Source organism: Macaca fascicularis, chromosome 7 (assembly GCF_037993035.2).
Source record: "Macaca fascicularis isolate 582-1 chromosome 7, T2T-MFA8v1.1".
NCBI lineage: Eukaryota > Metazoa > Chordata > Mammalia > Primates > Cercopithecidae > Macaca > Macaca fascicularis.
Genome location: NC_088381.1, coordinates 102,909,652 through 102,936,367, shown reverse-complemented (window position 1 = coordinate 102,936,367; position 26,716 = coordinate 102,909,652). Strand labels below are relative to the sequence as shown.

At 41.8% G+C, this 26,716-nt stretch overlaps 1 protein-coding gene across 5 annotated transcripts in view; it reads left to right on the top strand.

Moving 5' to 3' along the window:
• Positions 1-26,716, top strand: part of PPP2R3C (protein phosphatase 2 regulatory subunit B''gamma) — a 35,466-nt gene that overhangs the window by 3,319 nt on the left and 5,431 nt on the right. For 3 of the 5 annotated variants that reach the window (XM_045397533.3, XM_073997233.1, XM_073997234.1), the window contains 9 exons: positions 2,464-2,591; positions 10,366-10,470; positions 11,063-11,175; positions 12,414-12,511; positions 13,280-13,350; positions 19,431-19,563; positions 22,069-22,124; positions 22,200-22,275; positions 23,586-23,722. In XM_045397533.3, coding sequence (XP_045253468.1) covers positions 2,499-2,591; positions 10,366-10,470; positions 11,063-11,175; positions 12,414-12,511; positions 13,280-13,350; positions 19,431-19,563; positions 22,069-22,124; positions 22,200-22,275; positions 23,586-23,722 — 882 coding nt within the window. In that variant the 5' untranslated portion in view covers positions 2,464-2,498. The remainder of the gene's footprint in view (positions 1-2,463; positions 2,592-10,365; positions 10,471-11,062; positions 11,176-12,413; positions 12,512-13,279; positions 13,351-19,430; positions 19,564-22,068; positions 22,125-22,199; positions 22,276-23,585; positions 23,723-26,716) is intronic. The other 2 variants (XR_012415705.1, XM_015453709.4) reach the window with 2 other exon arrangements.

Genomic DNA, 26,716 nt, shown 5'->3' with positions numbered 1-26,716 from the left:
GTCAGGAGACCGAGACCAGCCTGGCCAACATGGTGAAACGCTGTCTCTACTAAAAATTCAAAATTTAGCCCGGTGTTGTGGCAAGTGTCTGTAATCCCAGCTACTCAGGAGGCTTAGGCAGGAGAATCACTTGAACCCAGGAGGTGGAGGTTGCAGTGAGCCAAGATCGTGCCACTGCCCTCCAGCCTAGGTGACAGAGTACGACTCAGTCTCAAAAACAAAAGAAGGTACCTGTACTTTATGTGCTTTTTTGACCCCTTAACTCTTGAACACACTACATTCTTTTAGCAGATACTTACTCCATGCCTGTTTCGTGCCAAGTACCATTGTAGCTTAGAACACACAAAAATCCCTGTCTTTGTAGAACTTACACTTTAGTGTGGAGAGAAATAATAAAATAATAAGCAAATTATATAGGTTGTACAGCACCTGCTTAAGTCTGGTTCCTTCATCAGTGTACTAGATCCTATCCTTTGTAGTAGATTCCATTTTTGCCTGCTGCAGAATGTACTCTTGGCAGTTGTCCCTTCTCCTGCATCATCAGTTTTTCTTTAATCATTCCCATCAGCATATAAACATGCTGGTATTCCTCCCATCTTCAACTTTCTTAATTTCCACCTCTAACCATTCCTCATTTTTCTGTTCCCCTTATAGCAATATTTGTTAAAACAGTTATTGGTTAAATCTGTACTCGTCTCAGATTCCTGCTTCTCAAGAATCATCATTGACCGCCATATTGTTAACTTCAGCGGTCAGTTGTCAGTCTTGATTTTACTTGAAAAATTTTGCGGGCCGGGCGCGGTGGCTCAAGCCTGTAATCCCAGCACTTTGGGAGGCCGAGATGGGTGGATCACAAGGTCAGGAGATCGAGACCATCCTGGCTAACCCGGTGAAACCCCGTCTCTACTAAAAAATACAAAAAACTAGCCGGGCGAGGTGGCGGGCGCCTGTAGTCCCAGCTACTCGGGAGGCTGAGGCAGGAGAATGGCGTGAACCCGGGAGGCGGAGCTTGCAGTGAGCTGAGATCCGGCCACTGCACTCCAGCCTGGGTGACAGAGCGAGACTCCGTCTCAAAAAAAAAAAAAAAAAAAGAAAAATTTTGCAGTTTTCTCCAACAGCACTGAGCCATAGTAAAGAAATTAACTTACAGGTTTGGTCTAAAGTTAAAAATTAACATAATAGGCCAGGCACAGTGGCTCATGCCTGTAATCCCAGCACTTTGGGAGGCTGAGGCGGGCACATCACCTGCGGTCGGGAGATCCAGACCAGCCTGACCAACATGGAGAAACCCCATCTCTACTAAAAATACAAAATTAGCCAGGCGTGGTGGCGCATGCCTGTAATCCCAGCTACTCAGGAGGCTGAGGCAGGAGAATCACTTGAACCTGGGAGGCAGAGGTTGCATTGGGCCAAGATTGTGCCATTGCACTCCAGCCTGGGCAACAAGAGCGAAGCTCCGTCTCCAAAAAAAAAAAAAAAAAAATTAACAGTTAACAGATGCAGCAGAAATACAGTCATAAAAGGAATTCAAGGAAACAATTACAGGCTTGTTGGGAAGGAAATGAGACCAGAAAGAGTAAAATAACTTTTGAGAAAACAGATCACAGAATTCAAGAGCTCAGTGAGGCTGAAGTGGAAATGCTATGGCAGTGAGATTTTGAATTACCAGTAAGGATGATCTGAGAGTATATTTGAGCTTAAGATTTCAGAAAAGGTACAAGTAAAATCTGTGATCTTGCTGTAGAACCAAATGGCAGAATGAACTGGAGGTGAAAGTTTTTAGAGTTGCAGGACCCATGGTCACCCACATAAATGTTTATTTGTCCTAAATGATTGCAGGACCTTGTGAAGAACACTGTGTACCGGTCACTGTAGTCCACAAATAAGTGGGGAGGAATTGGCTGAATGAGACAGCCACGTGCCAATAGCAGGCGAGTTGCAGGGTAATAGAGCCCTGAGTTTTGAGCTTCAGACAGAGGATGTTTTTTTGTTTGTTTTCTCTACATTAGGTAGAGAAACAGTGATTGTGAAGCTGAAACTCCATGAGGTCAGGGACTGGCGCTGTCTTGCTCACCCCTCATTCCATGTCTACTACAGTGCTCTCTGTACATAGTAGGTGCTCAGTAAATTCTTTTCATTGAATGAATTAGCACTCTACAGAGTCCTGTAGGAGAGGTAATGACTTGAGGAAGAGACTAGCTTTAGCAATAAACAGAAGTAGAGGGAGCATGCTGAGAAATGGTTGAAGATGTAGAGGAGGCTGCTTCAGTAGAAGATAGTGATTCTTGGTATTTCAGAAAAGTTAATATGCTTAGTGTCTAAGCACAATTGTGAAGGCCTTTTTGGCACTGCAACTATTAAATTATTAATAAATTAATAATTAAATTATTAATATATAGGATGACCTGAGTAAAAGTACTGCTTGATTTTAAAAGTGCTCCCCTTAATCTGTTTTGTTACCAGAAAAAAAAAGTGAACAAGAATTAAAAGATGAAGAAATGGATTTATTTACAAAATATTACTCCGAATGGAAAGGAGGTAGAAAAAACACAAATGAATTCTATAAGACCATTCCCCGGTTTTATTATAGGGTAAGTAGTGTCTAATCAAATGTCCTGCAGAGTTTAAAAATGAAATACAATTTTTGGCAAGGCAAGATGGCTCATACCTATAATCCCAACACTTTGGGAGGCTGAGGCGGGAGGATCGCTTGAGTCTGGGAATTTGAGACCAGCCAGAGCAACATAGCAAGCCCCCATCTCTAAAAAAAAATTTTTTTTTAAATAGCTGGACATGGTGATGCATGCCTATAGTCCTAGCTTCTCAGGAGGCTGAAGCAGGAGGATCACTTGAGCCCAGGAGGTCGAGGCAGCAGTGAGCCGTGATTGTGTCACTGCACTCCAGCCTGGGCAACAGAGTTAGACCCTGTCCTCCCACCCCCAGAAAAAAGTAATTTTAAAAATAGGACCAGAATTTTATGTTTTAAGAATAGAGGATTATATTTTAAATTTTGTATATTTATTATTTTATTGTAATCTTATCACTATTATAAAACATTTTGAGCCCAATAAAACCCCAAGTTTAGATTTAAGTGGGTATGTAAACACAAAGTTGTTAAACTGTCGGCTTTTTCTTTCTAATTTTTATTATAGATATTAGTAGTAAGTATTCTATTGGATTGTGTTATCAGGTATACAACGCTTTGTTACAAAGTTTTAAAATTTTGCTCAAGGCTAAACCAAAAAATCGATTGAAAATGGAAAACTTAAAGAATTTCACTTGAGGCCAGGCATGGTGGCTCATGCCTGTAATCCCAGCACTTTGAGAGGCCAAGGTGGGTGGATCACAAGGTAAGGAGTTCGAGACCAGCCTGACCAATATGATGAAACCCAGTCTCTACTGAAAATACAAAAAGTAGCCAGGAGTGGTGATGTGCACCTGTGATCCCAACTACTCAGGAGGCTGAGGCAGGATAATCTCTTGAACCTGAGAGGTGGAGGTTGCAGTGAGCTGAGATCACGCCACTGCACTCCAGCCTGGGTGACAGAGCAAGACTCCATCTCAAACAAACGAACAAACAAAAAGGAATTTCACTTGACTATTTCTTTCCCTGTGCCAAACTCTGAAAATGGCTTGAAGGGACATATAGACAAAATAGACCTTAAGAAAAGCTATTTACGATAGGGTCACTGCACTCCAGCCTGGGTGATAGAGCAAAGACCCTGTCTCAAAAAAAAAAAAAGGTTGGCCAGGAGCAGTGACTCACACCTATAACCCTACCACTTTGGGAGGCCATCAAATCAGGAGGATCACTTGAGGCCAGGAGTTTGAGAACCAGTCTGGGCAACTTGGTGAGATCTTGTCTCTCCAAAAAAACTTAGCCAGGCATGATGGTGACACCTGTAGTCCCCGCTACTCAGGAGGCTGAGGTGGAAGGATCACTTGAGCTCAGGAGGTTGAGGCTGCAGTGAGCTGTGATCATGCCACTGCATTCCAGCCTGGGTAGCAAAGCAAGAGCCTATCTCAAAAAAAGAAAAAAGAAAAAAAGCTGTTTACAACCTGGGTATGGTAGGGCATTCAACTGTAGTCCCAGCTACTCTGAGAGGGTGAGGAAGGGAGAATCTCTTAAGCTCAGGAGTTTGAGACCGGCCTGGGCAACGTAGTGAGACCACCCCACACCCCATCTTTTTTTTTTTTGAGACAGAGTCTCGCTGTTGCCCAGGCTGGAGTGCAACGGCCTGATCTCAGCTCACTGCAACCTCTGCCTCCCAGGTTCAAGCGATTCTCCTGCCTCAGCCCTCCCAAGTAGCTCGGATTATAGGTGTGTGCCACCACACCCAGCTAGTTTTTGTATTTTTAGTAGAGACGGGTTTTCGCCATGTTGGCCAGGCTGGTCTCGAACTCCTGATCTCAGGTGATCTACCTGCCTCGGCCTCCCAAAGTGCAGGGATTACAGGTGTGAGCCACCATGCTGGGCCCACCCCATCTTTTTATTTTATTTTATTTATTTATTTTTTTAAAAAAGAAAGCTATTTATACCTGAAAGTGAGGTCTACCAAAAAATATCTATTTAGTATTATGGAAAATGTAACCACTATACAAGTTAACTGGAATCTTAGCTGGATGTCCCTTGAACCTGTTACCTTCTAACTCTATTAATTATAACATTATTTGCAAATATAGTAAACATTTATTTAGGTAGTGTTCTTACAGGTTAAGGTATTTATATAAGTGAGTTATCCGGATACTGAAATATTTCTTCAAGTGCAAATTTTTTTCACTGAACATTTATATATACTTCTCAACCTTTTAAGAATCATATGCCAGTAATGCTAGCCCATATTTGTTTTGTTTCATTTAACTTAATTTAATTTAAGAGAGCTAAATAATTAAACATGAGGCCAAAGTACATAAGAAAGTGGCAGTCTTTTATTGCAAATATGCGCACACTCTCGGGCAAGGTTCTCTGGTCCTCAGGTGTTGGGGGGCCAGGGAAGTCGTGCCGGCGCTCTCGGGTGAGGTTCTCTGGCCCACGAATGTGGGGGTCGAAGAACTCACACCGGCTCCTGCCGGCAGCAAACTTTTATGCATTGGTACTGGAAGGGGGAGGGCAGTGGGCAGGATAAGGGCGTGATAGGGGCGTCTCCATAGGCATGGCCGGGTAAGTTTCGATCTCTTTGGATTGACATCACCTGGCGCATGCTCGCTTGATCTACATCTTCCCTGGCGCTGGCTGCATTTTCCCGCGCACTGGAAAGTTGGTGAGGAAGAACCCGGAAGCAACATGGATTGTGCCTTCTTGTTCACCTTCCTCCATCTTGTCCTTTCTCCCTCACCCAAACAATATTTATTGTAGAAAAGGAAAAAAATATGGCTAAACAAGTTGATCTCTTCCCATAACAACATCACCCAACAATGTAAACAGAACATTTTATATGAATCCTTCTACATATTTTTGTGGGTATCTGTGTATTTTTTAAAATGGGGTTACATCATACATACCTTTACTGCTTTTTGCATTTCACACTTTAACAGGGGCAGCTAGATAACTGAATATTTTTGATAACCTAGGGGAGAGAGAAGGGAATTGACATTTATTGAGTGTCTAAGCACTGCAGAGTGAAGGGGTGGCCTGCACCTCCACACCTGTGGGCATTTCCCTCATCAGGTGGAACGAGAGACTTAAGAAAAGAAAGACACAGAGACAAAGTATAGAGAAAGGAAAGTGGGCCCAGGGGACCAGTGCTCAGCATACAGAGGACCCAGGCCGCCGCCCTGGCCTCTGAGTTCCCTCAGTATTTTTTTGATCATTATCTTCACCATCTCGGAGAGGGGAAGTGGCAGGACCATAGGGTCATAGTAGGAAGAAGGTCAGCAAGGAGACATATGAATAAAGATCTCTGTGTCATGAATAAGTTTAAGGAAAAGTGCTGTGCTTTGATGTGCATATGCAAACATCTCCATAAACATTTTCAGGGCATTAAGAGTAGCATTGCCACTAGCACGTACCACCTCCAGCCCTAAGGTGGTTTTCTCCTACCTCAGTAAATAGAACATACAATCAGGTTTTACACCGAGACATTCCATTGCCCAGAGACGGGCAGGAGACCTTTTACTAATCCTCCTCAGCACCGACCCTTCAGGTCTTTCCCTTTCCACAAGGCCATATTTCAGACTATCACATGGGGAGAAACCTTGGACAATACATAGCTTTCCTAGGCAGAGGTCCCTGTGGCTTTCTGCAGTGTTTGTGTTCCCGAGATTAGAGAATGCTGATGACTTTTAACAAGTATACTGCCTTTAGGCACTTAACAAAGCACATCCTGCATAACCCCAAATCCATTAAACCTTGAGTAGACACAGCACATGTCTCTGCAAGGGCAGGTTTGGGGGTAGGGTTACAGATTAACAGTATCTCAAGGCAGAAGAATTTTTCTTAGTACAGAACAAAATGGAGTCTCATGTCTACTTCTTTCTACGTAGACACAGTAACAGTCTGATCTCTCTTTTTCCCACACAGAGCCTTTTGTATTATCTCATTTAACCTAGATTCTTACATAAGATCTTACTGTTATCGAACACAAGTTCTTGGGTTCTCAACGCAAAAGGGAGAGAGAGCACCTGACTCTCTGAAAAGAGCTGGTAGGGTTTTTTTTTTTTAAATCAGGGATTGATATTAGGGTGGGGTATGCAGGCTGGGCTGGGCAAAGCAGATCAGGTAGGGTATGCAGGTGTGCATTATCTGGTTGCTATGGTTATCTTGAGCAGTGGGCCACCTGGTCTGGCTAGAGGCAACAAGGCTGTAAATCAGTTGTTCAGCGTTCCTTCCCTAGATAGGACACCCACTCCACAACTCTGGTTATCTCCTAAGGCTAGTTACTGGAATTCTTTTGAGTAAAAGGCATGGTTCAGACATTGTGGTATCAGTGAGGTGATGGCGTGGGTTTTGTGATGAGTGGAAATGCATGAAAAAGTGCCATAGTGGGAGTGAGCTGACCCAAGCCCCCTTTCCTACTCTGTGTCATTCCTAACAGCTCTTGGATAGGAATGGTGTGATCCCATTCCTGAGGCCAGGACTGAACTTTCTTGTACTTCCAGGACCAAACCTTCGCCTTCTTTTTCTGGTTTCTGAGGGAATCTCCTTTTTTCCCTGTCTTCGTGTCACTTCTCTCTTGGGCCACCTCTAGATCTTAGATGGTTTCCTGTCTGCAGCTATGGATTTGTAAAAAAGTTCTTTCCCTTCTTTCTTCTTCCTCTCCGTGGTCCCCACTGCTTCAGAGAAAACACGTATTATCTTGAGTCACCATTTCTTTCCTTGGCTGATTAGCTGGTTAACTAGTCACTGTTAGATCCAACATGGCGGTGTTACCCGGCGTAGCAGGCCTTTTGTTAAAGACTCCCTTTACCCTTGTACACACCCACAGACTTACATGCATCAGAGTTCTGGTTGGGCAACCACACCCCCCCAAGACCTGCAGCTCACCTGCATTTCACAAGTTCGTGAACAGCAGTTTCAGTTAAACAGTTTCCAAAGACCCCTTCCTCATGACCCTTACTCGACTCCTGCCCTAGTAGTTTCAAGACTCCCCAGTCCCTGTTTGTACAACCAGCTTCCCTACCTCTCAGGCTATAAAAAGCCCCTACCCTCCTCCCTCAGCGCGACTTCCTCGGCCCGCACCTTTGGACCGAGGAACCTCGCCCGCGAGTCCTAATAAAGGCTATTCTCACTGCCATTTGCCTTGTGTCTTCGTTCCTGGTTAGGCTCCAGCCTCAGTTTACCTTTACAGTCACTAGAACACAATCTCAGTCAGCCCCAACTGCAGCCCCATCCCCACCTCCTAATGTTTCTTCTGTTGATGAAGAGTCGAACTCTAAAATATTTGAAGAGATTTATTCTGAGCCAAATATGAGTGACCATGGCCTGTGACATAGCCTTCAAGAGATCCTGAGAACACGTGCCAAAGGTGGTTTGGGTGCAGTTTGGTTTCACATGTTTTAGGGAGGCATGAGACATCAATCAAATACATTTGAGAAATACATTGGTTTGGTCCAGAAAGGTGGGACAATTTGAAGCGGGGTTTCCAGGCTACAGGTAAATTCAAACATTTGCTGGTTGACACTTGGTTGAGTTTCTCTAAAGACCAGGGATCAAACAGAAAGGAATGTCTGGGTTAAGTTAAGAGGCTATGGCGACCAAGGTTTTATCATGCAGATGAAGCTTTTAGCTAGCAGGCTTCAGAGAGAATAGGTCATAAAATGTTTCTTATTAGACTTAAAGTCTGTGTTGATGTTAATGCCAGAGAGGTAGAATGAGGCATGTTTGACCCTCACTTCCCATCATGCCCTGAAACGGTCTCTCAGGTTAAATTTTAAGGGCCCTGACTGAAGAGGAAGACCATTCAGATTGTTGGGAGCCTTAGAATTTTATTTTTGGTTTGTACTCCTTTAACTCTGTTCCTTCTGATGGGAGGGATGGCATCTTAGTTCCTGGAAATGAAAGGTAAAAACCATAACCCTGAGTTTTGACGTTAAGGTTTACTGAGGTACATTTAATGGGGCTAAGATGTAGAAGAGGAAGAAGAGCTCTTTAAAGTAAATTGTTCTGACTGGGTGTGGTGGCTCATGCCTGTAATCCTAGCACTTTGGGAGGCCAAGGTGGGAGGATTGCTTGAGCCCAGGATCTCAAGACCAACCTGGGCAACATAGCAAGACCCTGCCTCTATTATTAATTAAAAAAAGAAGAAATGAAGTAGATTGTTCTAAGTCAGGTTGGAATGAGTCATTCTAAAGCTCTGCTCATGGAAATCACCCCAGTTGACAAACCCTCTTGCCTGGGAGGCCAACATAATAGGCACTGCCTTGACCATCTCCAAGAACAAAGGTGATCCAATCTCAACAGGCATGCTTTCCTAAAACTGGACAAGAAGAATAAATGGTTTTTGCTGGACAAGAAGAATTACAGGTGAGAACCACCCAACAGGTTCTTCTTGCCTGCTACCCAGATAGAGCCAATTTATCAAGATGGGAATTGCAAGAGAGAAAGAATTTAATATACATGGAGCCAACTAAATGGAAGACAGGAGTTTTATTATTCCTCAAATCAGCCTTCTTGAAAAGTTGGAGGCTAGGGTTTTTCAAGGATAGTTTGGTAGGCAGAGGGCTAGGGAATGGGTGCTACTGATTGGTTGGGGATGCAATCACACGGATATGGAAAAACAGTCCTGGTCCTTGCGTGCTGAGTCTGCTTCTGGGTTGGGGCCACAGAGGAGTGGCTGGTCCAGGAGGGGCCACTGGGTAGTCAGAAGTGCAAAAGCCTGAGAAGACATCTCAAAAGGCTGGTCCTGTGTACTACAATAGTGATGTTACTTACAGGAGTAATTGAGGATGTTGCAGATTTTTGTGACCTCTGGAATAATGACTGCTAATCATTTAACTGGCCTCCATCTTAGCAGAATTCTGGTCTTTCTCATCCTCCTGACGTGGTGGCCTTTCATTAGTTTTACAAAGGCAGTTTAGTTTGAGGATGAGCTATTATCATTTAAATCATAAACTAAATTTCTCCCAAATTTATTAATATCTTGGCCCATGCCCAGGAATGACCAAGGGCAGATTGGAGGTTAAAAACAAGATGGAGTTGGTTAGGTCAGGTCTCTTTCACTGTCATCATTTTCTCACTGTTATAATTTTGCAAAGGTGGTTTTGAAATTGTCAATCTTCAGTTAATCCTCATTTAATTCTATATCTTTTTTTTTTTTTTTTTTTTTTTTTTTTGAGACAGTGTCTCACTCTATCACCAGGCTGGAGTGCAGTGTCACAATCTCAGCTCACTGTAACCTCCGCCTCCCGGGTTTAAGCAATTCTCCTGCCTCAGCCTCCTGAGTAGCTGGGACTACAGGTACATGCCACCATGCCCAGCTAATTTTTGTGTTTTTGGTAGGGGCGGGGCCAGGATGGTCTCGACCTCTTGACCTCGTGATCCACCTGCCTCTGCCTCCCAAACAGCTGGGATTACAGGTGTGTGAGCCACCGCCCCCAGCCAATTCTGTATCATTCTAAGGAAGCCACCGCACCCAGCCAATTCTGTATCATTCTAAGGTGACAATGGAAACACAGTGCTTTAAGGAAATAAAATGAAACTTGGACTAGACTAGCTTTTAGAATAGCTTTTTCAGGGCAGAGATCCAGCCTTGCTGATCACTGATTCTCTGTGGATCAGTTTTTGTTAAACAAATGTTAAGCACAATTAAGGTGAGATACAAGAAATAATTTGAGGCTGTGGCATACAGTTATTTTAGGAGACCACATACATTTTACAGGATCCAGTAGTCTAAAATTTACATGTAGAAATTTATGTTGTATTTTCAGCTGCCTGCTGAAGATGAAGTGTTACTACAGAAATTAAGAGAGGAATCAAGAGCTGTCTTTCTACAAAGAAAAAGCAGAGAACTGTTAGATAATGAAGAATTACAGGTAAGAACTAAGCAAAAAGTTGCTTTAGATATTAACCATTTCCCATTTGTACTACTTAAATCATGCAAGATTTTTTAGTGCCTAATGGAGTCCATACTACAGAGTGGTACTGCATAGGCTCTGAAGCAGCAGTTCCCACCAGAAACAACTGCTGAGTTTGCATGGGTCATATACCCCAAAAATAGTGTTGTTTGTTATTGTTGTTTAAGGCTCTAGGTGATTATACTGTGCAGCCAAGGTTCAGAACCACTGCTGTAGGGTCAGACTACAGAGGTTCAAATCCCAGCCCTGCTATACGACTTTAGGCAATGGACTTAACATCTCTGTGCTTGGATTATCATCTCTAAAGTAGGGATAGCTAACTGTATCATAGAGTTATGTGGATTAAAGAGGAAGTGTATATCAAAAGCTTAGTAGGCACTCAATACATGTTATTTTTATTGTTAGTAATCAAAAAGACAATAGAGCATGAGATTCATCTTAATATTGACTCTGCTAACAAACTATCATTTTAGTGGAAAGCATGCATTTAACTACATTTTTAAATCTTGTTTTTAACTTATAACATCTTCACTTCCACAATTCTCTTAAGAACTTATGGTTTTTGCTGGACAAACACCAGACACCACCTATGATTGGAGAGGAAGCGATGATCAATTATGAAAACTTTTTGAAGGTTGGTGAAAAGGCTGGAGCAAAGTGCAAGTAAGAATAATATAAATAACAAAAGAATATGTTATGTTAAGCATTTTAAATGCCTCAAATATTGGCTAGGCACACTGGCTCATACCTGTAATCCCAGCAGTTTTGGAGACTGAGGTGGGAGGATTGCTTGAGCTGGAGTGTTTGAGACCAGCCTGGGCAACTTAGGGAGATCTTGTCTCTACTAAAAATAAAAATATTATCTGGGTGTGGGGGTGTACACCTGTAGCTACTCAGGAGGCTGAGGTGGGAGAATTGCTTGAGCTCGGGAGGATGAGCTGTGATTAAGCCATTGCACTCCAGCCTGGGTGACAGAGCAAGACCCTGCCTTTAAAAAAAATAAATCCTCAAATATTAATTGAAGTAAATGGTATGACATTTGAGTCAATTTAAGTTACTAATGAAATTTAATAAAATTATTTACAGTCAAAAAATCACATTGGTATGAAGTTATTAAATAACTCCATCAAAAAAAAAAGAATATAGTTTATGACACTTTCAGCCTTAAGACAGACAAAAGCAAACAAAAAAGAATGCAAGGCCAGGCACTGTGGCTCACATGCCCATCTCTGCAAAATAAAACTTTTAATTAAAAAAAAAAAGAATGCAAACATTTATGACTTAGGCTAGGCATGGTGCCTCACATTTGTAATTCTAGTGCTTTGGGAGGCCAATACAGGTGGATCACTTGAGGACAGGAGATGGAGTCTTGCTCTGTCGCCAGGCTGCAGTGGAGTGGCGCAATCTCGGCTTACTACAACCTCCGCCTCCCGGGTTCAAGTGATTCTCCTGCCTTAGCCTCCCAAGTGCAAGTAAGAATAATATATTATTATTAATAATTATACTTATAAATACTATAATTATAATAAAATTATAATTATAAATACAGTATAATACAATATAAATACTGAATACAAATACTTTTTGTATTTTTACTAGAGATGGGGTTTCACCATGTTGGCCAAGATGGTCTCGATCTCTTGACTCGTGATCCTCCCACCTCGGCCTCCCAAAGTGCTGGGATTACAGGCAAGAGCCACCGCACCCGGCCAAATCTCTGTTTCTTTAAAAAAAAACAAAAAAACAAAGTAGGGCTTAATACTTTAAGTTTTTGAATTATAAGCAGTCTCTATTGTTCTTTCATTTTTTAATTGTATGAATTTATGCCATTTTCTAATTTATGTAGAAGGCATTTTCTCTTATGTTGGCAGATCATTTAAATCTTTATTTTCTTTTCTTAGGCAATTTTTCACAGCAAAAGTCTTTGCTAAACTCCTTCATACAGATTCATATGGAAGAATTTCCATCATGCAGTTCTTTAATTATGTCATGAGAAAAGGTGATTCATTTTTACTGTGCTTGAACTCCTTATGTGGGAAGCAAGTAGGTTTTTGGTCTGTGCTTTTATAAGTATTTCTTCCATGTGAAATCACTCTAAGTTTGAAGTAGAACTTCTTATCTTTTGACCAAGATGTGTTACATAAACTTGGGTTATCATAAAAAAACAAAAAGTTTTTAAACCTTCATGTATCTTAAAGATAATAGTAGACTAGAAATATTAAGAGCTGAACCAAGGATTTTAATGTATGGTGATTTGAAATAATTTCAATTTACTGATAATTTTATTTTACCAAGATATTAGAAGTTGAGTTGACTGAAAGGATAGTTTCAAACCCACAACTGCGATATCAGTTTCAAGGAGCATCTATTAAACAGCTTGGACTTATGATTCCTACAAGTGCTATAATAATCTGTGAAAGCCTACTGTATACAATCTTTAATAATTGGTTGCTGTAATTAACCTCAGAAATAAAAGCAGCTTCAATGAAGGCATAACATTATACTAGCTGTTCCTGTTTGGTGGAACACCAAGTTTAATTGGTAAAGAACAGTATCTTCAAGGTGTCAGTTTTATTATAGCTTTAGTCATAATAGAATTGTTGAACTCTGCCATTCTATGGTTTTTTGTTTCAAGCAATTTTGTGGCGAGAAGAAATGTTTTTAGAGTTACTAGATTAGCTCGTCTCAAATCTAGCTCTTTATCTCCTTTTTCATATCTAAAGGATAAATCTTAAGAATTACATTTCATTTTCTTATTTATTGTCAGTTTGGCTTCATCAAACAAGAATAGGACTCAGTTTATATGATGTCGCTGGGCAGGGGTACCTTCGGGAATCTGTAAGTATTAACCTTATAGACATTATATTAACTCTTATAGACATCAAAATGTAAACTGTAGTTATCACTGGGTGTTGGGATTACAGGCTATTCATATAATGCTTTGTTTTATTTCTGTTTGTACGTGTTTGTGTGTACATATTTACTTTTACCATAACAAAGCAACTTGTACACTTTCAACTTTTAAAATTGAACATCATCTTTTCGTGAAACAAAAAACAAATTTAAAAATAAACAAAATTACAATAGAGAATGTCAATTCCAAATAAGATCCTACAGATTCTACTGATTCTCCCATGGAGTGGCAGGGTTAAAGTCATCATTAAGAGAGCATTTATGCTGGGTGTGGTGGTTCACACCTGTAATCCCAGCACTTTGGGAGGCCGAGGCGGGCGGATCACCTGAGGTTGGGAGTTCGAGACCAGCCTGACCAACATGGAGAAACCCTGTCTCTACTAAAAATACAAAATTAGCCACCTGTGGTAGCATCCCAGCTACTCGGGACGCTGAGGCAGGAGAATCACTTGAACCCAGGAGGTGGAGGTTGCTGTGAACCAAAATAGCTCCATTGCAATCCAGCCTGGGCAACAAGAGCAAAACTCTGCCTCAAAAAAATATATATATATATTGGCCGGGTGCGGTGGCTCATACCTGTACTCCCAATGCCTGTACTCCCAGCATTTTGGGAGGCCGATGTGGGCGGATCACCTGAGGTCAGGAGTTTGAGACCAGCCTGACTAATATGGTGAAATCCCGTCTCTACTAAAAATAGAAATATTTGCTGGGCTGTGGTGGCGTACGCCTGGAATCCCAGCTACTCAGGAGGCTGAGGTGGGAGAATCGTTTGAACCTAGGAGGCGGAGGTTGCAGTGAGCCAAGATTGCACCACTACACTCCAGCCTGGGCAACAGAGGGAGACCCTGTCTCAAAAAAAAAAAAAGAATTTATTTTTAAAATGTCATGCAAGGATGTCCCTTAAAAATCACAATTAAACATGCCAAAGGAAAAGCAACTTTGTCAAAATGCTCACTTTAAACTATCCAAATGTTTCAAACCTACCTTTTGCTGACCTTCTATAACCCCATTTTGTAAAATTTGTTTTCTTTTTCTAAACAAGAGACAGTAGACAAGGAGAGGTTGGTAAATGCTTACTGTCCGTATTCACATAGAGACATAGTATACTGTGTGCTCAATAGAGGAGAGCAGCTAGAATTCTATGCACTACTACACAGGGGCCTAGCACCTTCCAGCTTCCAGCAAAGCAAAGGGAACAGATTTTTCTTTTTCTTTCCACAGACCTCAGTGGTGTTGATTCCATATAGTTTTTGTTGAGACACAGGATGTTTCTGTTTTGGGGTTTGGTTTTTTCTTTTTTTTTTTTTTTTTTTTAAATAAATGACATGTGTTACTAAACAAGTGTTCAATGTATGTTGACTATACAAATTCCTTTTTAGATTCTTTTTCTTCAAACTTTAAAAATAAAAAAAGGCCTTTTGGCCGGGCGTGGTGGGTCACGCCTATAATCCCAGCACTTAGGGAGGCTGAGGCAGGCAGATCATGAGGTCAGGAGTTTGAGACCAACCGGACCAACATGGAAAATTCCGTCTCTACTGAAAATACAAAAATTAGCCAGGCATGGTGGTGGCCGCCTGTAATCCCAGCTACTCGGGAGGCTGAGGCAAGAGAATCGCTTGAACACAGGAGGCGGAGGTTGCAGTGAGCCTAGATCGGGCTGTTGCACTTGAGCCTGGACGACAAAAGCAGACTCCATCTCAAAAAAATAAAAAAGCCTTTTAAAGGGGAAAATAAAAATAATGTTGCATTTTAACATTTAAAAATCACTGAAAAACTTGATTATTCATGAATGATATCAGTGTGTCACTATGTTTTAAAGGGCCAAGAATTCCCCCACACCTTTTTTTTTTTTTTTAAGAAAATATAAGAGAAGGCCGGGCGCGGTGGCTCAAGCCTGTAATCCTAGCACTTTGGGAGGCCGAGATGGGCGGATCATGAGGTCAGGAGATCGAGACCATCCTGGCTAACACGGTGAAACCCCGACTCTACTAAAAATACAAAAATAAGCTGGGCATGGTGGCGGGCGCCTGTAGTCCCAGCTACTCAGTAGGCTGAGGCAGGAGAATGATGTGAACCCGGGAGGCGGAGCTTGCAGTGAGCTGAGATTGTGCCACTTCTCTCCAGCCTGGGCGACAGAGCGAGACTATCTCAAAAAAAGAAAGGAAAAGAAAAAGAAAACAGTAAACTAGGCAGGAAGATGACTGGGATTGGTGGACAATTTCAGGTAGGCTGGAAGGAGCATCTTTTTGAGATAGGGATTAAGTTTTAGCCATGAAGTATGAGAAAGAAGCCAGCCTTATGAAGACATAGTATAGAGGAAACGGCAAATACAGTGTCTCCAAGGCAAAATTAAGCCTGGACCTGTTCTAGGAACATAAGGAAGCCAGTGTGGCTAGAACAAGGATTACAATAACGGAAATGAAGTTGGACAAGTAGGCAGGGGCCACATGTAGGGCCTTTTAGGCCACAGTAAGGACTTTGGATTTACTTTGAAGCTAATGGGAAACCATCAGAAGTTTTAAGCTGAGTCTGTCAGGATATGATTTACATTTTAAAAGATCATTCTCGATGCCGTATGGAGGACGTAAGGAACTCAAAGTATGGCGAGGCTCAGTGGCTCATGCCTGTAATCCCAGCAACTTTGGGAGGCCAAGGCGGGCGGATAGCTTGAGGTCAGGAGTTCAAGACCAGCTCGGCCAACATGATGAAACCCCCTCTCTATTAAAAATACAAAAATTAGCCAGGCGTGGTGGTACGTGCCTATAATCCCAGCTAGTCAGGCTGAGACACAAGAATTGCTTGAACCCAAGAGGTGGAGGTTTCAGTGAGCTGAGACTGTGCCACTGCACTCCAGCCTGGACTGGACTGAGACTCTGTCTCAAAAAAAGAGAGAGAAAGAAACCATGGGAGGCTTTTAAATATGTAATCCTGGCCGGGCGCGGTGGCTCAAGCCTGTAATCCCAGCACTTTGGGAGTCCGAGACGGGCGGATCACGAGGTCAGGAGATCGAGACCATCCTGGCTAACACGGTGAAACCCCGTCTCTACTAAAAAATACAAAAATCTAGCCGGGCGAGGTGGCGAGCGCCTGTAGTCCCAGCTACTCGGGAGGCTGAGGCAGGAGAATGGTGTAAACCCGGGAGGCGGAGGTTGCAGTGAGCTGAGATCCGGCCACTGCAGTCCAGCCTGGGTAACAGAGCGAGACTCCGTCTCAAAAAAAAAAAAAAAAAAAAAAAAATATGTAATCCTGTAATAGGGAAAGCCTTTCTAAGTATGACAAAACCCAGAGGTCTAGAAAACAATAAGTTCAGCTAAATTTTGAGAAGATCTATAGGGCAAAGCCCATGTTAAAGTAAAAAGAAAACAACAAACTGGGGGAAATATCTGAAACAATCACAAATAGCCAATTACCCTAATATAGAAAAAGCGCCCAGAAATCAAGAAGCCATTAACCCAATAGAAAACTGCACAAAGGATATAGATAATGTATAAAAAGTAAAATTCAAATGCTTCTTAATCATAAGAAACAACTAACTTCACATAAGAGAAATCCCAGATAAATCTACACTAAGTTGCCGTTTTTCACCTATCAAATTAGCAAAGATCAAAAAGTTTGAATTGACACTTTTAGCGTTTGAGTAATTCTTTCACAGTGCTTCTGAGTCAAAAGAAATCCCTAGAAGTTTCACGTACTAGCCAGTTAATTCCAAACAATTTAATGAGTTTAATTAAGCTTATTAGCCACTTGAAAAAATAATACACTTAAGTTGAAAGAAGATATTTTTGTTTCATTCTTAAGTACAGTTATTAATGGGATGTGTACAACTACTTAAACCTGGGAATTAGACTGGACACTTGTCCTCCTCATTCCTGTTCACTAATTTTTCTGTGGTCCTTTACCACAGGAACCATCAAAACCTAGCTTTGCAAAGATTTATGTCATTAAAAGGAATATATTTGGCTGGACGTGGTGGCTCACGCCTGTAATCCCAGCACTTTGGGAGGCCAAGGCTGGCAGATCATAAGGTCAGGAGATCGAGACCATCCTGGATAACATGGTGAAACCCCGTCTCTACTAAAAATACAAAAAATTAGCCGGGCGAGGTGGCGGGCGCCTGTAGTCCCAGCTACTCAGGAGGCTGAGGCAGGAGAATGGCGTGAACCCGGGAGGCGGAGCTTGCAGTGAGCCAAGATGACGCCACTGCACTCCAGCCTGGGCAACAGAGCGAGACTCCATCTCAAACAAACGAACAAAAAAATACAAAAAATTAGCCAGGCATGGTGGCACAGGAGTGTAGTCCCAGCTACTGAAGAGGCTGAGGCAGGAGAATCGCTTGAACCCAGGAGGTGGAGGTTGCAGTGAGCCGAGATTTCGCCACTGCACTCCGGTCTGGGCGACAGAGCAAGAGTCCATCTCAAATAAAAAAGAGGAATATATTCATGACATTTTGGGCTGGATGATTTAAAAAATTTAAATCACCAGGCACAGTGGCTCACAACTGTAATTCCAACGCTGGGAGGCCAAGGTGGGCAGATAGCTTGAGCTCAAGAGTTTGAGACCAGCCTGGGCAACGTGGTGAATCCCCATCTCTACCAAAAATACAAAAAATTAACTGGGTGTGGTGGTGCATCTCTGCGGTCCCAGCTATTCAGGAGGCTGAGGTGGGAGGATCACTTGAGCCTGGGAGGTAGAGGTTTCAGTCAGCCAAGATCATGCTACTGTACTCCAGCAGCCTGTGTGACAGAGTGAGACCCTGCCTCAAAAAAAAGGAATGAATTGAGATTCAGTATTGAAAATGTGAACTACCTTGAGCACATGGTTCTAGCTTATTTCAATATCTGTCCACAGTATCTGACAAATGTTGCTGTTTCGCTCAAAATTTTAAAATATCCTGATGCACCCCTGTACATTAACCGTGGTGCTCCTGGGACACCTGTGTGCAGAATTCAGAACTGTAGAAATAGCCTTCACATTGCTGGTGGGAGTATAAAATTCACATGGCATTTATGGGGAGATGGGAAGTTTCCCAGTGTCTTATCAAATTTCTACATGTGCATATGCCATAACCCAGCAGGTCCACTTACAGAAATTGTATTTTATATTCTTCCACAATATCTATGAATGAATAATTAGCTTAGCCCTTATGGTATTACTTTTCATGTAGCAAAATATTAGGAAAAAACTAAATGTCCCAATAGAGGCCTAGTTAAATATGGCACATCCATACAATGATATAATATATAGCTATTTGAGAGTCAAGATGGAATGACTGTAAAATACATTACTGAATGACAAAAGCAGTCTTCACGGTATGTTGATACATCCTGTGTGTAAAAAGAGGGAAAGGCCGGGTGCGGTGCCTCATGCCTGTAGTCACAGCACTTTGGGAGACGGAGGTGGCTGGATCTCGAGGTCAAGAGATCAAGACCATCCTAGCCAACATTGTGAAACCCTGCCTCTACTAAAAATACAGAAATTGGCTGCGCATGGTGGTGCGTGCCTGTAGTCCCAGCTACTCAGGAGGAGGCAAGGAGAATCGCTTGAACCTGGGAGGCAGAGGTTGCAGTAAGCCAAGATCGTACCACTGCACTCCAGGCTGGCGACAGAGCAAGACTACATCTCAAAAAAAAAAAAAAAAAAGAGGGAAAGAAATATATATGTATTGGTTCATATTTGTATCTGTTACCTTTGGGAAATTACATCAGAAGTTGATAATACAGGTTACCTCTGGGGAGAAGAAATAGGTGAGAGGCTTTTTAATCAATATCTTTGTTCCCTTTGAATTTAGAACTATATAGAATTTACTACTTTTCAAAAATGTTAAAACTTAAATTAGGAGAAACAAAATTTAATGTAAAATAGTTTTACCACTAAAATAGTCATGAATTTATTTCTTTATCAATGTAGTGTTAATGCTGAATAATTTTTAGTAATGAAATTATATTCTAGTATGTAATGAAGAATCAAGATTGGACACTTAACACTTTATTTTGTTTTATTTTCAGGATTTAGAAAACTACATATTGGAACTTATCCCTACTTTGCCACAATTAGATGGTCTGGAAAAATCTTTCTACTCCTTTTATGTTTGTACAGCAGTTAGGAAGTTCTTCTTCTTTTTAGATCCTTTAAGAACAGGTAAAAGAAAATCTTATCTAACTTACATGAGGATATTATTATATCTAAATCTCAATAACTACAGAAAACTCTTAAAATGTCATTTATTTTCCTGTCACTGCCATTAAAAATTTGGTGAATTTCAAGGAGATAAAAAGGTACAAAAAACAGTAGCAATGCTTTGGTTATGTTTATCTGAAGATCTTTTATGATTTACTTGCACTGACTATAATCTGCTGTGTGACAGATGGGGGGATGTCACCTAACAGTGAAGAAGTATGAACTGGGTAATGAGTCATAAATGCCTCCTTCCCGTTCTAGGAAGTCAGTTACTCGCATATGATTTGCTGTCTCTGCTATGTGATATACTGCAGAATTGTTCTCTTTTTGATGAAAAACATGTATTTGGAAATATGAGAGCCATTTAGCCAGTGATGCATATTTTTCTCATTTTCTATGGGGATCGGATTGGTAAATATGGCCTCATTAACAGTATGTTTTATTAACTGTTCAAGCCTGCCCAGACTTAAATACATGTAACTGGAGCAGAGGAAAGGACAGAGAAGTCCAAATCAAAGTGCTTGATTATCCTTCTGTCCTTGAAAATCCAACTGTGGGCCCAGCACAGTGGTTCACATCTGTAATCTCAGCACTCTGGGAGGCTGAGTTGGGTGGACCACTTGAGCTCAGGAGTTCAAGATCAGCCTGGGCAACATGGTGAAACTTTGTCTCTACAAAAAATAAAAATAAAAATACAAAAATTGGCCAGGCACGGTGGCTCACGCCTGTAATCCCAGCTACTTGAGAGGCTGAGGCAGGAGAATCACTTGAACCTGGGAGGCAGAGGTTGTGGTGAGCTGAGATCGCGCTGTTGCACTCCAGCCTGGGCAACAAGAGTGAAACTCCATCTCAAAAAAAAAAAAAGAAAAAAAATTACAAAGATTAGCCAGGTATAGTGGCGCGCGCGTGCCTGTAGTCCCAGCTACTTGGGAAGCTGCTGAGGTGGATCACTTGAATCCAGGAGGCAGAGGTTGCAGTGAGCCAAGATCGTGCCACTGCACTCTAGTCTGGGCAACAGAGCCAGACCTTGTGTCCAAAAAAAAAAAAATCCAGTTATGAATCCAATCACAGCATATGGTAGCTGACAGTGTTTTTTGAACTCCTCTACTCTAAGTACACACATATACACTTTCTTTCAAATTTTACAAAATAATATCAGATGTTTTGACTGTTATATAGTATGCTAAGCATTTTACATGGATTCATTCATTGTCATCTCATAACCCCATAAGGAAGGTACATTATTGTCCACATTTTATGTGTAAGGCAACTGAGATTTAGCTAGGTTACATATTTAAAAGTGGCATTTCAACTCCCATCTGGGCTGGGTGAGGTGGCTCACACCTGTAACCCGAGTGCTTTGGGAGGCTGATGTGAGAAATCACTTGTGCCTAGGAGTTCAAGACCAGCCCTGGCAAGATAGCAAGACCTCTTCTGTACAAAAAAGCAGCAGTAGCTGGGTGCAGTGGCTCACGCCTGTTATCCCAGCACTTTGGGAGGCTGAGATGGGTGAATCACCTGAGGTCAGGAGTTTGAGACCAGCCTGGCCAACACAGTGAAACCCCGTTTCTACTAAAAATACAAAAAATTAGCTGAGTGTGGTGGCAGGTCCCTGTAGTCCCAGCTACTCAGGAGACGGAGGCAGGAGAATCACTTGAACCCGGGAAGCAGAGGTTGCAGTGAGCAGAGATCACACCACTGGACTCTAGCCTGGGCAACAAGAGCAAAACTCTGTCTAAAAAAAAAAAAGAAGAAGAAGAAAACAAACTCTCATCTGTCTGCTCTTAAACCACACCTGTGTATTGCTTTCTAGTCCAGAACCTACCAAAAATAAATGGAGACAGTGTCCCTGTTCGTGTATTAGCAGTACTATATCTATAATCACAAACTTTTTTGAAAATCTGACATCACTATAATTTTAGAATTTGGCACTTAGATTTATATAGTTGAGGTATACAAGTAGAGATGTTATTAAATGTTGCCTGTAGATTTTTTTTTTTTTTTTTTTTGCGGGGTAGGGATGAAGTTTTGCTCTTGTTCCCTAGGCTGGAGTACAATAGCTTGATCTCAGCTCACTGCAACCTCTGCCTCCTAGGTTCAAGTGACTCTCCTGCCCCAGCCTCCAGAGTAGCTGGGATTACAGGCGCCCACCACCACACCCAGCTAATTTTTTGTGTTTTTAGTAGAGACGGGCTTTCACCATATTGGCCAGGCTGGTCTCGAACTCCTGACCTCAGGTGATCCACCTGCCTCAGCTTCCCAAAGTACTGGAATTACAGATGTGAGCTCCTGCGCCCGGCGGAGATTTCTCTCTTTGTAACAATATGTAATAAGAACTTTGGAACATAAGAGCTAGAAGCTTTAAAATACCAATTGTGTGATTGCTTTTGTGAAGAAAAAAGTTTTTTAAATTGAGTTGCTCTTCTCTTAAAATGAAATTAATTGTGTTTCTTTATGTTCTTAAAGGAAAGATAAAAATTCAAGATATTTTAGCATGCAGCTTCCTAGATGATTTATTGGAGGTAAATGTTTTTAAACTACTTAATTGTATCACTTGACAGTTGCTATCTTCTAATTATGTCTTTATGTTCCATTAGCTAAGGGATGAGGAACTGTCCAAGGAGAGTCAAGAAACAAACTGGTTTTCTGCTCCTTCTGCCCTAAGAGTTTATGGTATGTTCCTATCATAATGCTAAAATTTGAATTATCCCTTCTTCAGGTAATTGGTGTTCAGAGGACAGTTTTATACATACACTGATATAGCTTAAGATCAAAGCATTTAATTACCTTAAGCTCTAGTATTGTACATTACCAAAATTTACTTGTTTAAATACCAATGTTTTAACTTTTTGGACTCTCCCCAACCTTTTTGAAGAAAGGGTCTCACTCTCTCACCCTGGCTGGAGTGCAGTGGCACGATCATGGCTCAGTGCAGCCTTGAAGTCCTGGGCTCAATCCTCCAACCTCAGTGCCCCCACCCCACCCCACCGACCCCAGTACTGGGACTACAGGCGCCATGCCTGGCTAATTTTTTAAATTTTTTTTAGAGATGGGGTCTCACTGTGTTGCCCAGGCTGGTTTCAAACTCCTGGGCTCAAGCAATCTACCTGTCCTGGCCTCCCAAAGTGTTGGGATTATAGGCATGAGCCACTGCATCCAGCAGAACCCTTTTTAAGTTATACAGTTTCTTTTCAATAGAATAGAATGTAATTTGATCCTTGTTGACTCAGGAGCACCATTATGAACATTAGCTGTTGTCATGCTTTGTTGATAAAATGCTGTTCCCAGGATCTACTGATGGAGCTATTCTACATTATCTTGTTGGGTGATCTTTTGACTCCTTTGGCTTTTTTTTTTTTTTTTTTTTTGGAGATGGAGTCTCACACTGTTACCCAGGCTGGAGTCCAGTGGCATGATCTTGGCTCACTGCAACCTCCACCTCCCAGGTTCAAGCGATTCTCCTTGCTTCAGCCTCCCAAGTAGCTGGGATTACAGGCTTCCACCACACCCGGCTTTTTTTTTTTTTTTTAAGTAGAGATGGTGTTTCACTGTTGGCCAGGCTGCTCTGGAACTCCTGACCTCTGATCCACCCACCTCGGCCTCCCAAAGTGCCCCTTTTGGCATTCTTATCTCTACTTTCAAGTGCTGGCATTTCAGTGCTTTTTGTTCGCCTCTTACCTCCATTTAATTTAGAAACCTAGGAATGTTTAAAAAGACTACAAACTGAAAACAGTGATGTAAGTGAAACATCCTAGACTATGGCATTCATGATGGGTTTTCTTTGGCTGTTTCTAGCCCAAGGATTGTTCTGATCAAGATTGCAAAGGCAGCTGATAGTATTATACATAGGCCCCTACCCTAACCGTAACATGAATAGTTTGAAAATCAAAATATTAACCAAGAAAAAGAACTTTTTGTTAGTCTATTCTTCTGATTAAAATTGTATTGTGGTCATAAGTGTCTTTATTATTTTTCTTTCCAAGGCCAGTACTTGAATCTTGATAAAGATCACAATGGCATGCTCAGTAAAGAAGAACTCTCACGCTATGGAACAGCTACCATGACCAATGTCTTCTTAGACCGTGTTTTCCAGGAGTGTCTCACTTATGATGGAGAAATGGTAGTGGTTTAAATCTGCTACTAAGTTTAAAAAGTTTGGGCTCCCAGAGTTTCCAGAAACCCTTTTCTTGATGTAATACAGCCCTTTTTTCTTTCTTTCTTTTTTTTTTTTTTTTTTTGAGACAGAGTCTTGCTCTGTCGCCCAGGCTAGAGTGCAGTGGTGTGATCTCGGCTCACTGCAACCTCTGCTTCCTGGATTCAAGTGATTCTCCTGCCTCAGCCTCCAGAGTAGCTGGGATTATGGGCACATGCCACCGCGTCCAGCTAATTTTTGTATTCTTAGTAGAGATGGGGTTTCACCAGGTTGGCCAGGCTGGTCTTGAACTCCCGACCTCAGGTGATCTGCCTCCCAAAGTGCTGGGATTACAGGCATGAGCTACCACACTCGGCCCAGCATTATTTATATTAATGTGTAACAGTGTCTTTAAAATGTGTAAACTGATCAAATTACTTGAGATTCAGAGCCTTTGGTCTTATATGTAAATTCACTTAAAAACATCTACATTATGGCCTCAGGGCAAATAGCTTATTTTGTTGATTTCATTGTCAGTACACCTATTGTACAGTAGTGCATTCTAGTTAAAAAAAAAAAAAAAGCTGAGGCCAGGCTTGGTAGCTTATGACTACAATCCCAGCTCTTTGGGAGGCCAAGGCCAGAGAACCACTTAAGGCCAGTCATTCAAGACTAGCCTGAGCGATATAGCGAGACTGTCTCTACAAAAAATAAAAAAATTACATGGGCATGGGTGGAATGTGCCTGTAGTATAGCTACTCGGGAGGCTGAGGCAAGAGGATTGCTTGATCTGAGGAGTTTGAGGCTGCAGTGAGCTATGATGAGGCCACTGCACTCCAGTCTGGCCAATAGAGTGAGACCATGTCTCTTAAAAAAAAAGCTGAAACAGTAAATTATTATGGCTATTTTCATTTAGATAGTGCTGTCATTAAATTACCAGGTCAGATGTAGTAACACATATGCCATGATTTAATTCTGAGAATCAGGTGTATTAGTCTTTAGAAGTGGCTATATGAGCAGCTGAAGATAACATGGACTTGTCTTTTTATTATGACAATGCAAAATACTTGAGAAGGAAAATTCTAAACAGCATTTTAAAATCACCATTTTTGCTGCTAAAAACATGGGTTAAGAATCTGATAAATGTCCTGCTGGGCGTGGTGGCTCACGCCTGTAATCCCAGCACTTTGGGAGGCCGGGCGGGCAGATCACAAGGTCAGGAAATGGAGACCATCCTGGCTAACATAGTGAAACCCGTCTCTACTAAAAATACAAAAAATTAGCCGGCCGTGGTGGCAGGTGCCTGTAGTTGCAGGTACTCAGGAGGCTGAGGCAGGAGAATGGTGTCAACCCAGGAGGTGTAGCTTGCAGTGAGCCAAGATGGCGCCATTGCACTCCAGCCTGAGTGACAGAGCTAGACTCGTCTCAAAAAAAAAAAAAAGAATGTGATAAATTTCCCAAAGCAGTTATGCTTAAAAAATAGTCATATTGTCATGAGAATGGGGGTCTTAAATTTTATCATTTAGCTTCAATAGCAGTTTGCTAAATAACACCATTATTAACAACAAAAGAAAAGAGGGGAAAAGGCACAGAAAGTTTATTTTGTAACTCCCACAGCTGTAAACAGTAGACAGTGAGGAGCTTGTACTATTAATATAATAATTCCTGGTGAATAAAGAAAATCAGAGGCCACAACTGTGGATGAAGTCAGATCACAATCTGCATTCTTTAACTCTTCACTGCAATTTATGCAGAAAGGAACTTTTCTAAGAATATAAAATTTTTATCTAAGTGAGAATCTCCCAATTACTACTTTTTACCATTAAAAAAAAATCTATGAGTATCCTGTTTTTATAGGGAAGGCTTTCTGTTCTCTTTATGTCTTTCTGGCCTTTACATTTTGCCTTTTTATGGATGAGAACAGTGTCAGCTCACTGTAAAATGTCTGGCAATCTCAAGACAGCTTCTTACTGGAAATCCAAATTAAAAATTTTAAATAATATTTTAAAATAGCAGTTTAAGTATACTGTTCTGAGGCTGGGCATGGTGGCTCATGCCTGTAATCCCAGCATTTTGGGAGGCCGAGGTGGGTGGATCACCTGAGGTTGGGAGTTTTGAGACCAGCCTGACCAACATGGAAAAACCCCTTCTCTACTAAAAATATAAAATTAGCCAGGCGTGGTGGTGCATGCCTGTAATCCCAGATACGCAGGAGGCTGAGGCAGGAGAATGGCTTGAACCTGGGAGGCGGAGGTTGTGGTGAGCCGAGATCACAACATTGCACTCCAGCCTGGGCAACAAGAGTGAAACTGTCTCAAAAAAAAAAAAAAAAAAAAAAAACTAGCCGGGCGTGGTGGTGGGCGCCTGTAGTTCCGGCTACTCGGGAGGCTGAGGCAGGAGAATGGCGGGAACCCGGGAGGTGGAGCTTGCAGTGAGCCGAGATCCGGCCACTGCGCTCCAGCCTGGGCGACAGAGCGAGACTCCATCTCAAAAAAAAAAAAAAAAAAGTATGCTGTTCTGTTCATTCCAGATGGTAAGTTTTTCAAAATAACTGCACTGAAATGAAGATACAAGTTTATAACTTAGTCACTGTATTATCTGTTTCAAAAGTTTGAAGCAGGATGCAGTAGTTCATCCCTCTAATCCCAGCACTTTGGAAGGCCAAGGCCAGATGATGGCTTGAGCCCAGGAGCTTGAGACTAGCATGGGTAATACGGGAACACCCCATCTCTACAAAGAATTTTTAAAAATTAGCCAAGTTTGATGACGTGCACCTGTAGTCTCAGCTACCTGTGAGGCTGTAGTGGGAAGATTGCTTGAGCCTGGGAGATCAAGGTTGTAGTGACCATTTCAGCCTGGTTGATAAAGTGAGACCCTGTCTCAAAAACAAGAATAATGTTCTTGTTTTATGAATAATGAAAGAAAACTATAGTTTAACACAGCAAATCTCTCATAAAAAAATGAACTAGGGCCGGGCACAGT